This window comes from Solea senegalensis, linkage group LG5 (assembly GCF_019176455.1).
Source record: "Solea senegalensis isolate Sse05_10M linkage group LG5, IFAPA_SoseM_1, whole genome shotgun sequence".
NCBI lineage: Eukaryota > Metazoa > Chordata > Actinopteri > Pleuronectiformes > Soleidae > Solea > Solea senegalensis.
The window spans coordinates 5578727-5595503 of NC_058025.1; the positions used below are offsets into that span (position 1 = coordinate 5578727).

Consider the following 16777-nt stretch of genomic DNA (forward strand, 5'->3'; position numbering starts at 1 on the left):
GTTCTTACCTGTAATGGCACAGGGGCAGGAGGGCGGGACAGGCTATTTCAATTCAGCCAAAGTGTGTCTGAGAACGTCTAAAGTGTTAGGCATGTGAGTATTTGTGAGCGGGAGACAAGAGAAAAATAGAGCGTGAGACAAAGCGGTCAAGAAAAGCAAAGGAGAAGGAGGAAACCAGTGTAAAGATCATGCCCGGACAAAAGGCAGAGGCTTCAAGTACAAAGATGACCGCATTAGAATTTGAATCCAGGCCCTCGGAAACTCTTGGCTCTTAAAAGCCCCTAAAGTCAAGTGTCAACTATTATGTGCCATCAGTGGTGACACAGGGTCACAGAGCAGGACGGATGGGGTCAGCAATGGCGCTCGCCCTCTCTCAACATGCACCATTAAACAGTTCACGGAAACACAGAGCTGTCATTCGGGTGGAAAAACAAGCTTTGCAGTGACGAGGACATCGATTTAGCTTTTTTTTTAACAACAGGGTTTTTTCTTGTATAGGACAGAACATTGTCTCTGTGACAAGGGCAGTTTATGAAGTTTTATATGATGATATGTCATCAGAGATTAAGGAAATATTGGCTTCAATGTTAACAATGATGTAGCCAGTATATTCATAATATATGTTCATTTATGGCCCGTTGTTTACATTTTGATTTGGTGTTTTGATCTCTTGCTCAAACCCACTGCCAAATATCCAATAATGCACCTTGCGACACTTTGACATACAGGTTGCCAGAAGAGTTGCTTGAGCACAGTGAGCTGCAGAATGATACCAAACGTAAAAAAGCCTCACTACACCTCTCAAAAACGTCTCGACCAGAGGAAAAACGAGGGTCTGCAGTGGAGCTGGTTTGAAATATACAGCAGGGAGGAAGTGGAAGACAGAGATGCCAGGAAGCAAAAAAGAAAGTTTCAACACTCTCTGTCTCCCTCTCTTGTATGTACATGCTGTTGATGGATCATATTTTAACAGCGTGTTATTGTCGCCCTGTTGTCTCCTCACATCATGTGATAAATCTCTGTCTGTTGCTGTCATGTGAAAATGAATCTCAAATAAAACGGACTGTGAAATGGGATCAAAGTGACTGTTTAAAATGCTAAAACAGACTGAAAACACGCAGTATTTTGTTGCTAAACCAGCTCTGTAATTACCTACAGGATGTTTTAATTGTTGCATGTTCTACTCTTAATATTAGTCAACGCTTTAGCGACTCTCCGAGTGAGATTGATTGGACAAATCAGTTGGAATGATGAACGGGAGGCCTGCCAATCAGCGACGTGTGACTGAGTGACTTTGTGTGTGGCTGGTGGCGTGCCAGCACGCACGCAACATGTACATGTTTGCTGGCAAGCGTGCGCATCGGAACACACGCGTGTGAAAGTATATACGGCTGACAGCTGGGCTTGTTCAAAAGGCTTACTGAGCATTCTGCCCGTTTTTGGAAGCGACAAGCGCAGTCTATCTGAACACGGATCTAAAACCTGTGTCAACAGCAGAGTACAACTGGTGTAAACAGCCCCTGAGTCAACACGTGATCATGAACATACCAATGGAGGAGCGGCGGAGTACGCACAGAAGTTCTTTGGTCAGAGGTCAAGAAGACCGAGTTTATAGAGTTGGTGAAATGTGTATGTTTTTATGTGCGTTCAGGTATTTACTCGTTTGTTTACGTGTGTACATTGAACGCTGGTGTGAGTATGTAGTGCCGCACTGCTGGATGTGTGTGTGTGTGTGTGTCAACATGCGTGTCAGTCCATCAGCATGTCGGCGTCACAGCCCTTCACTAAATCCCAGATTAACAGTGACAGGCAGAGATCCCTCTAATTATCTCTTCCTGGACCACATGCAAATGGCAGAGCCGAGCGGAGCGCAGCGATTGGCCGGGACAGCTCGGGCACCGCCGACGGGCTAATGAGCTTGGCGACAGGATATATAACCTCATGATGTACCACCAAATAACAAACCTCCACCGTCTCTCACACACGTCATAAGAATTTGGCTGATGTCTCCTCCGTCCAGTGTGACGAGCACTGAGTCGCTTCGTTAAATGTTTGGATAAATCAAACCAATGTGTTTTTGTAAACATGTTAGTATGATAAATCTTACGAAATCAAAGTTCTCAGAGTCTACCAAACCCACATAACACAGTTGGGAGAAAGTACTACTGTATATAAAATATGTATGTTAAATTTTTAATTTCAAAACGGATCAACAGATTAATTCAGTGGTCAAAATACAGCTTTTTTCAGTGAAGGTCAAGCCTTTCCTTTCTTTTAATGACTTTAAGAGGCTCATACTGCTATGCCCTCTATGTTAATGTTAGCCAGGCAGCCGTAGTCTCTGATTGGAACAGATAAACAAGAGCATATAACACCTGTGTTGGCATCTCACTGGCTCCAAATGTATTTTAGAATTAAATTAAAATGTTCACTTTTTACTTACACAGCTATCTTACCTCAGTGATCTTTTACATCCATACGCACTGTGGCGATCACTGAAATCTGCACAAAAATCACAATTGCTGTATCCGTTGCTGTGGTGGCTCCCAAAGTGTGGAACAAGCTGCCCCCCTAAATCTGGACTAAAAACCCACTTCTTCTCCTTGGCGTTCCCTGACCATTTTGTGTTTATATTTTTTTTATCGCTCTTGTATTGAGTGTTTTATTGGTTTTATATTCTGTTTTTATTGTTTTTATATTGCACTTTTTGGGTTTTTTGTTGTTGTTTTTTTTAGCTTACATTGTTTTATATCCTGTCTGTTTCATGTATTTATGTGATGTACAGCACTTTGGTCAACTCTAGAAACTGGCCTATGCGCTCTTTGTCAGTTCAAAGAGCTGGCGAGGGGAGGGTGTTTATACTCTGCCAAACTTGAAGAATTTAATATTTTAAAAAGGAAAGATACAACATGCTAACAACTAGCCACCAGCTAACATTGTTTTTATCTGTAACACCCAGTTTTGTAATGTAACAAAGTACAAAATTCATACTTTGTTATTTATATTTATAGCAACTTTCACTTTTACTCTTTGTTACTCGTTACTTAGTCTTGATTTACACCCATTCACACGTTTCACACCCATTCACATGTTGCAACATAATATATGTTATAAAGTTTAGTTTTTTGTTTTATTAATCCCCTTAATAATCCCGGGTGGGGAATTGAACCAGCGACCTTCTGGTTACAAGTCAAGTTCCCTTTCCACTTGGCCACGGGCTGCCCCTAAATATCAACTATCAGAGTCAGGAGTTGAACCCACAACCTTTTCATTTCATTACTATCTCACAGTCAGGGACTGTTTGATAATAACACAAACAGCCAAATACTCCTCAACTCTTTTCTGGCTGTTTTTACACATACTGTACATGTTAATCTGCGGGACTGCACTATTGACAAAGTCAACAAAATGTGATTGCTGCTTTTCCAGTTCAACATGGAAAGTTGTGCAGTGTTATCCTTCAGAACACTCAATCAAATAGCCAAACATATTCTGCAAGCCGAAAGCATAACTCGGTGTCACCTCCAGAGCATCTGAATAATGATGGCACATGGAACAGAATAGCAAGAAGAAAGAGGGATAATACAAAAATGGACTTGAACAGACGGTCACAGTCTGGCTCTTGACAATGGACTGCAGCGGTCCGCTAAAAAGTCAACTCAGTAAATCAGCAGGAAGTATGGCAACCACGTCAAACAATGTCTTGATCTGGGTCCCAGACAGTCCAACTGAACTGGTCGACAAAACTGGTTCCAGGGGCAAAATATGGAAATCTTTTGCTGATCGAGCTCAAAAATAAATACCCAGAGAATCCGAAATAGCTGTGAAGTTCCAGGAATTCAGACCGACCACTGTGCTTTGACAAAAATCTGTTTTTGTATTTGTCATGGTTCAAGTGGTGCATCCCCGTTAGTCAGAGAAATCCAGAGAGTGGAAGCAAAGCCATGGGTTTCCCCCTTTACATTTTATATCATACAATCCCCACATATGTATATTTGAGCATGTCTATGATTATTTAAATACAAATAATCCAAACAATACATATATATATATATATATATATATATATATATATATATACATATATATATATATATATGGTATTACATTATTGCAATCACTGTTGATCACTTTCTTTACATCACTCATTTGTTCTTGTCAGACTTTGATAATGGCCCAGTTTCCTGCAAACAACGACCATTTTTAGCACAAAATATTTTTAGAAACATGATTCATAAATCATTTGAAAATGCTAATTTTCAAATCAGAAAAGGTCTAATAATCACTCCTCGTCACGGTGCAAAAACTTTTCCAGCTTTGCTCAAAGCAATTTGACAAGACCTAACAGGGAATGATGGACAGATTGCTCATGTCATTCAACTCTACATTAATAAAAACCAGTCCTTTGTGTTATTAGATGCATTTATTAAAAACATTTGCTGGACTTGTGTGTTTAATCACACACATATTTATAAAAACCTGGGTTAAATAGCTGCTCACAAGGTTCATGTAGCAAAAAAAAAAAAATTGATCTCTCAAGATGTAGCCGAGCTGTGCGAGAGGCTCCAACTGCACTGAAGTCATCATCAAAATCCTGGCATCAGAACAAGAGAAATTCCTCCCTTCCAACAGCATTATACTTAAGACAAAAGCATAGCTTTCTGTTGCCCTGTGGAGCACTGTCTTTATATTTGTACCAGCAAATACCCCAGTGTATCCGAAGAGCCCTGGGACTTGCCATTTTTAATCAGGAACAGTGGCTTTGTCTTGTCCCTGTTCCATCCTGCATTTCTACCCCATCCTTGGGGGGCTTTACCATAGATTAAATGGTATTTTTTTCCTTTAGCTCTGGTGTTGCCGAGTCCCTCCAACTATTTATTCACTCAAGGTTGGAAGTTGGAACAATTGCAGATGTAGCTATTTATGTTATGAAATCATCCGAAATGCCAATTTTAGAAAAGGAAATTTATTGAGGTCAGATGCGGGAAGTTCACAATACACGGGGGGGATCACCAGATAATCCTGTTGAGACGCTTGCTCTGTGGCATAAGCGCTGTGCACTAACAGTGCTGTCAGTGAATAGTGATATTACTGTAAGCATTGTTCACAATTGTAACCAATTTAAACCCGTTGGGATTTGAGATTGCAGGAGTGAAATGGTGATGATATGTAATATCATAACCAGAAGGGGAATGGAAAAGTCATTTTCACATGACTGCATTTCCATGAAGGAGGCTTGCAACCATGAACCGACGCACTGTGTCTGCACTACGTACTGATTAGCAATTAATATACAGCTTGAGTTGCTTTTACTGAGAATTGAGTTGATGAAAAATATATTTGTCAACAGTAGGGGGACCACAAAATAGAGTCTTCCGCGTCTACGGTCGGCGTAGCAACGTGCAGTGATGACTGATGCCTCCTGTCCGTACAATGGTTTGACCATGACCACTCTCTGAGAAGATGGATTTGCCTCGACCCCTCAGATCGTTTTTAGAGGGACAAGACAAATATTTCAGATGTATCACACTGAGGCATCACGCTGGAGGTGAGTGGAGGTAAAGCGAGACTGAGAGATAAATACAACAGAGGGGAAGGAGGGAGGGAGGGGAGGGAAAGTGCGGCCGGCCTGCCTGCCTGCCTGCCCGCCTGCCTGGCTGACAGTTGACTCTGTTGGATGTGACTTTCACAGTCTGCTGGCGGTTTGTGTGGAAGCCATCACATCTGTGACTGGCCGTTTGATTAATGAGCCTCTCAGCTTGTCTGTGCAGTTTGAGGAGGGGCCACGGCCTTATCCCAGGCATCACTGATTTATTCGCCTTTGGAGCAAACCTCCAAATATCACACACATACACACACACACAGAAATATAAGCGTGAACATGCACGCACACAGTCAAGACACATGTACCCGGGTGTTTTGCATATAACTGTATAGAAGTTATCGCAGTGCAGATACATGCCGGCAAGCATGGAAACAAGAGTTGAGCGTGCAAAGCTCGTTCCTTCCCTCCACCACCTGCTTATGGCTAATGAAAACCTCACTGTGTCAGTGCCGTCCAGGGGTAGCAAAGACAAAACACGCCGTGTGTAACCAAGCCGACAAAAGATGTATTCTGTCTACACCAACACAAACCCGCGTCCCCAGCTGTCACTCAGTGGAGGGGACACACACAAGGAGATCGACGGGAGAAGAAAGAAGCCCTTCCTCAATGACACATCACACTCTCCTGATTTTCAAAAGTGACAAGTCTTTTGAATTTCTGGCCTCGCAAGATGGAGAGCCTGATGATGGTTCAAGAGTGTTTCTTCTATAGTTATTTTGGCAGCGGCAGCAGCCCTGAAATGTCACTCTGGCTAACCTTGAAGCTCTTTCCTCCCGTGTTGTTTAATGCTTCCAAGACTACAGCAACCAGCTGCTCAAAATGGTACGACAACATCACCCTTTAAGTCAGATAAATGATTCCCGAAATACATCCAGGTACATAAATGTGAATTAACATGCGCACAAACACAAAGCCGCACCGGCCGCGAGCACACACTCCCTCGTTCCCCGAGGCGTAAAGTAAGACCATTAATCCAGACACACTGAGATCCAGCTTCTCCCCAGGTTGATCAGAGTCCGTGGAGGAAGACGAACATTCTGACATATTTGTTTTTATTTTATTCCCTGAGAAAAAGACCCGCCATATGGCAGCGCCCAGGAACAGATGGCGATTGCCCACTTCCTGAAAGCACAAGTGTCTATTGCCGCAATTTAAGGAGCCGCTCAAGCAAAAGAATGCCACAGACTGGCATTTCTCCACAAACTGCTATTGTTATGGACCTGAGGGGTAACGGCAACAATAAGAGAATGCAAAGGAAATGCTTAAGTGTTCAGTATTTAAAGAGTAGCTTACCATTTTTAAGCCTTGCAAACCTATGCTGCTGAATCTCATGACATATCGAACTTTAAATATGAATAATGCCTGATTTAGGTGGTCTTCATTAACGTCCCGCGCTGGTTTTCGGAGACGGTACCTGGAGCAGTTGGACCGGTCGTGTAGATGTCAGGATGAATGTCCTTGGTTGAGATTAGGGCTTTATGATGGAGTGGAAAAGGCGCCCTGTGACACATGAGACTTCATCTCTCATTCCAGGCTGACCCTTATCCGCCGGGTCAGAGGACCTTCACTGACACACAAGATTCAAAGAAAAAGTCTCAAAAAGTCACCTTGGCAGATGGCAGTTAAAACGTGACTTCCATCCGTGTGCAATGCACCACACGTCTTCTTTGCACAGGAGATTTGTGTTGCTTTTGTTGGACGGAAAAGAAAAATGACGACAGTTCAAGAAGGCCTTGCAACACCGAGTCGGAGAAGAAAGCGATGGTCCAACATCGCTTTGATTGATCCCAAAGAGGTTGTGTTGCTTTTTGTGTTGTTTTTGTGCAAAAAAACCATGTCGTGAAAGACTGACGAGTGTAAAGAAGATTTTTAAAGGGGGCGTCCAAGGACATAGTAGAGTGTCATCAAAGAGAGTCATTCATAGATCACCAAATGAAGAGAAACCATTTGGTATCAGTAAGCTCTCTGTCTGGAGACAATGGGCGGCACATAACTTGAAGTCAGAGAGTGAGACACATTTCCTCCCGTAGATCATGGAAATTAACACAAAACCTCAGTGTGCTATTCATTCAAAGAGAAAATGTCAAGAACATATTTAACCTGGGCATTCAGTGTCATTGATTGTGGCATCTGGAAAAGGAAACTAGAGACTTGTGTTAGAATAAGTGAGCAAATACACATCAGTGCGGCTGAATCAGAAATATTCTGTAGTCCTATTCAGGCCTGGAACAAAAAAGTGTCAATTTATCGCTCGCTCAAATGGCAAACAGTTGTGACATCACCCATGGGAATCTGAACTCCCATTTTGAAGCCTTGTGATTTGACGTTTTGCAACTGGCAGCTCAGATGGGTGACCTGTAACCAAGCTTCTATTGGGCGACACCAGCTGTCAATCACACCTACTGACATTTTCCCATAGACTTCTGTCCTTTCTGCAACCAGCAGAGTTGCCCACTAGTGGCTACTCAATATATTCTTATTCCCTGGTTGGCTTCAGGAGGTGAATGCAATCCCACAGCCATTCTGAACCTGCAGTCTACACTTTCACACTATCTCGCTGCAGTTTTGCTCACACTATGCGTCTGAAGCACATCATTGAAGGAGGAGGATGAGTGAGCAAGTGAAAGAGATGCTGACTGGTGTACTATACTGGTGTATTCATCAGTATTTTTAAACTTTAAACTTAATGGCCTTGCCCCATCTTATTTATCTGAGATTGATAGATGTTCATGAGCACAGCAGGGCTTTGAGGTCGTCCAACCAGCTTCTGCTGGAAGTGCCCAGATCAACATATAAAAACTGGGCAGGGATACCCCGTGTCCTTGAAGTTTGAAAAATGTATTTCAAGGCCCTTGAAGGATCGCTCTGAAGAGACATGGGTCACTGAAAGTGCTACACCTACAGTTTCATGCCCTGCATTGCTTGCTGTACGTAGAACAAACGTCCAGTCGCAATCCCTTGCAGTGTTGTGGACACTGTCCACTGTGTCTCTCCACTCTTGACATTGAGATTCCATGCAGAACAATGAGGGAGTAACGTTAAGCAAGAGAGCGCAAATGACGACGCGATGCCTGGGAAATGCAAATTCCAAGATCTCTGTACTCACCAAAGAAAATGACAAAGACTGGCTTTGACCAAGATCCCAAGGACAACCACATGTCCAGATGCAGAGCGTGCTGCAAATCAATAAAAGGTGGACACTCCAATCTTAAGTTGTGTGTCAGCACACTGGGTCCTAAAATTTGAGGGAAGTGGTTCTGGAAAGTCCTTGAAAGGTCCTTGAATTTGATGTCCACCAAGGCGCGGGAACCCTGGATCGTGTTAAAACGCGTGCTAAACATCAACTGATTACGACTTCCCACAAGCCTGTCTTCCATTTTCTCAGCAAACTATAGCAGGACAAAAAAAATAAATAAATAAAAAAAAGTTCCATCTATCCATTCCAACAAAGAGACTTCCAAGAAGCCGGGTTAGCCAGTCAGCCAGCCGACGAGTCAGCCAGTCAACCCTGGGGGTCCTGGGGTAGTATTAATCAGTCTGGTTTCTGCTGAAAAGCTCAATCTGCACATGATGGATGAGCCATCACACTGAGGGAAGTAAAGTGACAGGTGACACAGAAGGACACACACACCTGTATAAATCCACTCTCCCTCCCGTCTGGCCCCCGATGTTACACTGTCAAGGCAGCAGGGCGAAAGTGAGCGTGTGTGTGTGTTTATGTGTTTGCAGGCGCAAGTGTCACAGCATGTGTCCTGCTCTGCTAATGAAGTCATCTGAGCAGTGATTTAACAGCCCGCGCGTAAAAGCCCACCGCCCTTAACTCATAGCCTTGCTCCATTAGAATGTGATATAAACCCTGCGCACCATAACTGTCCCGCCACTGTAACAATATATAGGAGGCCAATGAGACACACCGCTAAGTCACGCAGACCTGGGGAGGAGGAACACAACATGATTGGCTCTGCGCGGCAGAAGGGAAGTCATTCAAGGAGACTAAAACTTGCAAGTTAGAAAACACAGATCACCACAAGGTCAGGATTATGGGTCTTTCAGTACAGTGCGAGGCAACGACGTTATGATTCATGCTGTCAAAGCGTGCAAGTATATAACCTGCGCTTTGCCCGGCAACACGACGCAGTAATAGGAGCGTTTGTTGTGGAACCTCTGTGGAAACTGCCGAGGGCACTTCAAGTCTCCGGCGCGGCGGCGGGCATTATCCTTATCTGCACTAACAAATGGATCAGAGGATTCAACATCAGTGAGCTTAGCCCGCGAATGGCCTTCTATAGCTCGGGAGATATTTCTGAGTCGCAGATGGATCTGAGGAGAACTCCTGACAGCTTACACGTCGCCAGCCGTGAACTAACTTCCTGCGCCGCGCGCGCGGCGAGCGTCTCGAGCCGCTCTCCAAATCCTCCGTGAAATCTGCCCCCTCTGTCCCGACAAAAGAGGAGCTAATGAGGCAAATGACAGAATCTCAGAAACTCTGATTCTGTGAGATTAGGGTGAATTATATAACCTTTACCCCCCCCCCAACACACACACACACACACCCCTCACACTCCCATCTTTCCTCACAATTTTTTGGTGCTTTGTCAGTAGTGACTGCTCTCTCTCTCCCACTCTCTCTCTCTCTCTCTCCACGTCAATCACAGTCTCAAACTGTGAGTCCAATCTCTCTTTACCCGCTCTCTCTCTCTCTCTCTCTCTCTTCCTTTCTGACTCCACTCCATTCGGTTTCTATTCATGAATGCCCCAACACTAATTTGGCTCAGTCAAGCAATGACAGTATCTGTTTTAACATGCAACGGAGCACCATATAAGGGGCAGGAAAAAAAGAGTGTGTGTGTGTGTGGGAAGATGGGGTAGAGGCATGACGGCGACAAAGCTCGTCACAGCACATCGCTGCGTACTTCACCCTTATTAGACCTGTGTCCTTGGCAGATGCAGAGCTTGCCCTTTGTTATAAAGGTGTGTGTTTGCATATGTGTGTGTGTGTGTGTGTGTTACAATGACGGTGATTTAGAATGGATTGGGCGTAGGCGTGGAGACAAGGTGCAGTAGCCCCATGGCTCCCTGATAGCTGGCAGCGTGACAGCTGTGAATGGAGAACAGGGAACAGCCTGAAGTATTGCCATCTAATATGTGTCACATACCTGCATAAATATTTATGCCCGTTGCAGAGCAGAACAGGAGAGGAGGAGAGGGGAGGAGAGGAGAGGAGAGGAGAGGGGAAGCGGGAGGATGGGACGAGAGAGGTGGACTTGGGCGAAAAACTCTTCAATCAGGTGACACCGAGATCTGAGCAGCCAGATACTCTTTTTTTTTCCTCCCTCCCTCCCTCCCTTCATGCCTCCCCTCCCATCCATAACTATTCCTATATCTGTCTCAAGGCCACTAAAGAACTCAGACAGGAGGAATACCTCAAATGCCAAAATCTGCAAGAGATTTTGTCCACGACAATCACTCACATGTGTGCATTTACAAAGACAGGAACAGCGGCGTGATTCAGTATAGTAACGTAATCTAATTTTTTTTTTTTTTTTTTTTCTTCCACAGCTCACTTTCTATTGTGCAGCTCTCGGGCCCTTTGAACACAGTGCAAGACAAGAGCGTCTGATGAGGAGCAGCAAGGCTACACAATCCCCCACTGACTCCAGCTGATGCCAAAAGTTAGAGGGGATTCAGAGATGGAAATAAAAATCCTTCTTCGTGTGTTCTGAGCGAAAACCCTCACTCTGTGCGTGTAAAGACACAAATGACTACTTCAGCTTTTAATGAGGTTTTTAACCATGATATTATGACCTTATTTCATGTAATATTTGTTATTTGTTAGATTTCTTAGACCCAAAGTCAAGCGTTCCCAGAATCTGAAGGGAATTGGGCTTTTTCTGTCAGACTCTCTCGATGTTGGAATGACTGATCTGAGGAGATAAGGCTTCAGTGATTTCTTTTCAATCACTTTTTTAGAACCCATTTTTACAGACTTGCCTTTTTGTGATGTCATCCTTTTTTTCCTCACGGCTAATCTCTGGTGTGTTTATTCCTTTTTTTTTTACGTTTATCTTTATTCTTGTATTTGCTCTGCTGACTTTTTGTCTGACGTCTTCTTATTTATTCTTGACAGAGTTCTGCTTTGGTTCTACACTGCCATCTGTTTTCCAGTGACATGGCTGCTGATATGTCTTTTATATACATTTATTGTACAGTTCTTGGAGCTGTTTGGACCTTTTGAAGCCGAGAGTTACCGAAACAAAATGTCGCGACGTGTATGTTAGAGCTGCAACTGACGATTATTTTCATAACCGATTCATCTGTCGAGTATTTTCTCCATTTATCGAGTCATCGTTTGAAAAATGTCGGAATGATGATGTTTTCAAATGTCTTGTTTTGTCCACAAACCAAAATGACTGAGTTTTAAAGGATTTCTTTGCTCATAAGGAGCAAAAAAACAGCAAATATTCACATTTAAGAAGCTGAAACAATCAAAAATCTTGTTTTAGTCATGAAAAAACCCTCAAACTGAACAAATCAATTATCGATTACAAATTGTTACAGCCCTAATGTATATGCATAACAGTGACAATAAAGAATACTTGAATATGTCATTTTTGTGTTTTAGTTGTTGTTTAGTCCCTGAGGATAACATTTTGCTTCATCTTAAATACAATTATAATACTTATTATAAATTGTATTACCTTTAATTAACTGCCCAACTGCTTGTTTGACCGTGTAAAGCACTTTGGGCTGCATCTCCGCATGAAATGTGCTCAATAAATAAAGATTATCAGGGTTATTATGATGTTACCGAGGCAGCACATGCCTCTGTGCAGGAGAGAGCAAACAAAAACACCTGTGAGGAGCCCGATGGACAGCGAGCGTGCGTTTGTGTAACAAGAGAAAATCTCCGTCTTACCTGTTGGCGAGCAGAGTTTTGAAGGTGACCTGACTCGTGCCCCGACCGGCCGACAGCAGCCTCGGCCAGTCCCATGCCCAGTCCACCACGGCACTCTGTTGATGTATGAGGATAGCACATTGTTAGTTATTAATCAGGGTTAATACCATCAGTGCATTACTGCTCCAGCTGGGACCCACTAACAAAGGAGGAGGGGGGTCCCCAGTGCAGGCCACTGACACTGGGCGATCAATCATGTCCGCACAAGAAGGTTTTTATTCCAATAAGACAGCAATTAATTTATAAATCCATTTGGGGGGATGTAGCCATCATTTATAGGAAGATAAATCAATTTTGGGAGGGAGTCGTTACTCTTCTGAATGCGCTGTTCTTTTTTTGTTTTTTTTCCACTCAGACATGGACCTCCCCTCTTCTCTCGCTCTCCTGTACTTAGACAAACACACATGCACAGATGTACTCGCACCGTATTGGGAAAGCAAATAAAAATTGAGATTGCTTTGATTGCCAAAATGTCACTCTCAACTCCAGGCTGAGTTTTATCGACTAAAAGTAAAAGAACTTCCGCTTCTTTCCTCCATCCATCCCTCTCTCTCTGTGTGCTCTTTCCTCATAGGTGATTGATGGACGGAACTTTTTCTTCCCCCTCCTCCTCCTCCCTCCATTTTATTTGACAAACAACACAGGCACCTGAAGCGGAGAAGGCATTTTAATCATTCTCTTAATAGGATGTTTCTATGCAAAGCTATGCAGCCCCGCGATAAGCCGAAAAAGCGGGCGAAGCCTTAGGATTAAAAATGTGTCTGTTGCTCGGAAACAATAGCGGCGACACAGCTGCATTACAAGGCGTCACAAATGTATAAATAAACACTGTATAAACAATCCCTTTCTTTAAAGAAGAGGAAAAACTGACCTTCATTGATCATTCCGTGCCATATCAGTGTGTATTCCCCCTTGATAGTACAATAAAAATAACCTTATTCAACCTGTAAGAAGATGTGTCCCCTTTAAGAAAGAGGAAAAAAAAGAATCTAACAATTAGGTTAACATGGTGGTGGTACTCCTGGGGATAAGCGGGTGGTAAAAGGGTATACAGCTCAAAGCCCCCACAGAAGTGCACTTCAAGACGGCACTCTGCCTTTAACATTAATCACTTTTTATGGAAAAGGGAGCTTCTCTCATCTTTTCACCTTTACTGTGCTCTTCTCTTTCTGCCAACCTCGACTCCTGCAACGGGGAAAAAGGCAGCGACCTATGGAGAATAGGGGGAAACCGAGGCCCCGGAAAAGACCTCGCAGACTTCAGAGAGTGCCACACTATCCAGTTCACTAGAGACTCACGACAGTTTCTAACCTTCAACTTCAAGTCGCTCACCTTTGGAGAAAGTTAACATCCGCATGAAGAAACTCAAATAATTAAGTATGAAATCATTTTTGCCGAACAAAAAAAATAAAACAAAGATGGCACAGGTGTAGGCTGAGACTGCTCAGATACAGGTGTGATGATGACTTCAAAATAAAGTGTCGGCAAACCTGATCCAACTTTTTCCTGCCAACGTGGTCAAACTGGTGAAGAGGGTTGAATTTGACAGGATCGGGGTCAGAGACGAGGTGAAAGTTCACCAAGTCCGGAGGACGGTTTGTCCAGTCTGTGCCGCCACTCAGCTTTGACAGCAACACTTCCTGCATCCAAGAATCAAAGGTCAGAGATAAAAAACATGAGAGAATGAAGCTGTAACACTGCTTTCACTGTAATTAAGTATTTATTCGGACACTCATTAGCTTCCATAAAGATAGACGTGACTTTTCCTGGGGTCCACAAACAAAAAACGTACCACACCTCATGAACTCAAAGTTCTAAAAACCTTTTTTTTTACCATCTCAACATAAAATAGGTAATAGAAATAAGGTTGTTTTTTTCAGGCCAATAGTGACATATAAATAAAATTGAATGGGTTTAATAATTTGGTAACAAATCTCAAATGGCACAGATTGTGCCAAACTAGAGAATGCCCGGGAATCTCTTTTTCCCAAAACCTCTCTAATTTTGCTCTGCTTCACTTCAGAGTGCATTAAGCTCCTACTGCATATTTTTAAAAGTGATATTTACTTTAAAATGCAATATTTTTTACGCTGAGTTCCATGTGCATTTACTCAGTGGCATCCACAGTGAAACTTATCTCACAAGTGTTATCTTTATTTTGATACCAAGAGAATTCACATAGAGCTGGAAACTGCAGAGATATACTCTGATATAATAAGTATTGGAAATACTAATACTAAAAAATACAACTTGTAAAGGGAAAACATGTTTGAAGACACTTTCTAATTTGGTTTTTAGGAACATTTGCTGTAGTAACTTCATGCTGTTGCCTCACGAGGCACATCAGTAAAATAATAAGTGTGTGTGTGTGTGTGTGTGTACAGTATGTCTCAACGTGTGTTTGCGTGTACACGGGCTTCCCGGTGTGAATCCACTACATTCCCATCCGTCAGCCTGACATGGCCTCCGAACCCCCACCTCCCTCCCTCCCTCCACCTCTGTCCCTGACCTGCGTGTTCTTGCCTCGACCTTGGGTGGATGGAGATAGTCGGCGCCCGCTCTGCTCTCCCATATCCAATTCACATTCCCCTTAAAATTGCTACATAGGGTGATAGCTTGTTTATGGATTCCATCAGCAGCAGCATAATGTATATGGTGCTAATAATTGTGTTATTCCACGCTGCGGCCTATAGGATGACCGTGTCAGTGACACCGAGCACCGCCTCCCTGTTTCGGACAACACTGTTACTGTAACTGTGGAATGAACTGTATACGAGAGTGAAATCGAACTAACCTGCAACATTTTTTCCTTCCTTAAAATGGACAGACTTCGACGGACAAATGCACCCAACTTTACCGCGCCACAGTCAGTCTGTGCGCCACGAAACGGCCGCAAGTCAAACTCGTTTTGCAGCTTTTTCTTCCGGACATTATTTTTCCCTCAAGGATCAAGGACACAGAGTTACAGATAAGTTTAAGTCCATGTGCCAATTTCTTTTAGCATTTCCATTAGGAACAGTACCAAAATAACCGGCCTCAGTCATTCCATTCTTTGGTACCCTTCCCTTGGGGTACCACAGTGAAATGGTACACTATACAGTTGAGACGGTCAGCTGATTGGGCGACAGAAAAACATCACTCCCTTCTGATCGAGGCAAACGCCCACAGTCTATTCTCATGCAAAGTCTGACATCATTAATTATACATATACATGTGTATATGTATATATATGTATATATATATATATATATCGGTATCGATAACATCCTAACGATATACATTCCTACCCCTAACAGAAGTGAATATACACTTAAGAGCCTTATTCTTGGTAATGTGAGTCAATAAAGTCTTCCTTAATGCCACACACTATATATATGTATGTGTATGTACATATATATATATATATATATATATATATATAGAGAGAGAGAGTTTATTGACTCACATTACCAAGAATAAGGCTCTTACTGTATATTCACTTCTGTTAGGGGTAGGAATGTATATCGTTAGGATGTTATTCGATACCGATACTGATACTCCTTATCGGTACCGATACTCTTATCGATACTACAACATGTAATATTGTGTAAAAAATACACAAGCTCCGTCTATCTCAACCCTCACTCTATTTCCAAACCATTCAACCTGAGCTGTCCCTCAAAATTCCAATTCTGTCCATCACGGACAGACCGGTCAGGGAACGCTTTCCATGTTTTCAAGCTGAAACGTACTATGTCATCAAAGAAAGACGACATTCCTGGTGGGAAATCGCCTCTACTGGAATGGAATACGAGATTGAGCATGCAGGATTAGAAGGTTAGATTGATGTGGTTTATACCTATATGCATAAATCTGCTCTCCCTGGATGTAGAACGTGGTAAGATGTCACTAATTCTTCCCACACACTGACAACGTGTCACTTAACTCTTACATTTTACAGTCCAAACATAAATGACATGTTTCAATTTGTTTAATCTGGCCTCCTCCATGAGAACTTCTCCTGTAACTCTCCATGTGGTGAGGATACAACGTTGGAAATCGCAGTAGGTTTGCACTCTTGAGGTCTCCCGAGTAACAGAAGATCAGAACTAGCAGAATACACACACAAACACACACACACACACACACACACACACACACACACACACACACACACACAGCCCTGCACCCTCTGTCTCTCCCTCCTGAACAGCCTGCGGCCTCAGGCCAGCAGCCAC

At 43.1% G+C, this 16777-nt stretch overlaps 1 protein-coding gene across 2 annotated transcripts in view; it reads right to left on the minus strand.

Annotated features, from left to right (window-relative positions):
- kiaa0825 (KIAA0825 ortholog) overlaps positions 1 to 16777 on the minus strand; it is a 143264-nt gene that overhangs the window by 66966 nt on the left and 59521 nt on the right. For both annotated transcript variants that reach the window (XM_044026994.1, XM_044026993.1), the window contains 2 exons: positions 14051 to 14200; positions 12522 to 12616 (listed from right to left, as the gene is read on the minus strand). In XM_044026994.1, the coding sequence (XP_043882929.1) occupies positions 12522 to 12616; positions 14051 to 14200 (245 nt within the window). The remainder of the gene's footprint in view (positions 1 to 12521; positions 12617 to 14050; positions 14201 to 16777) is intronic.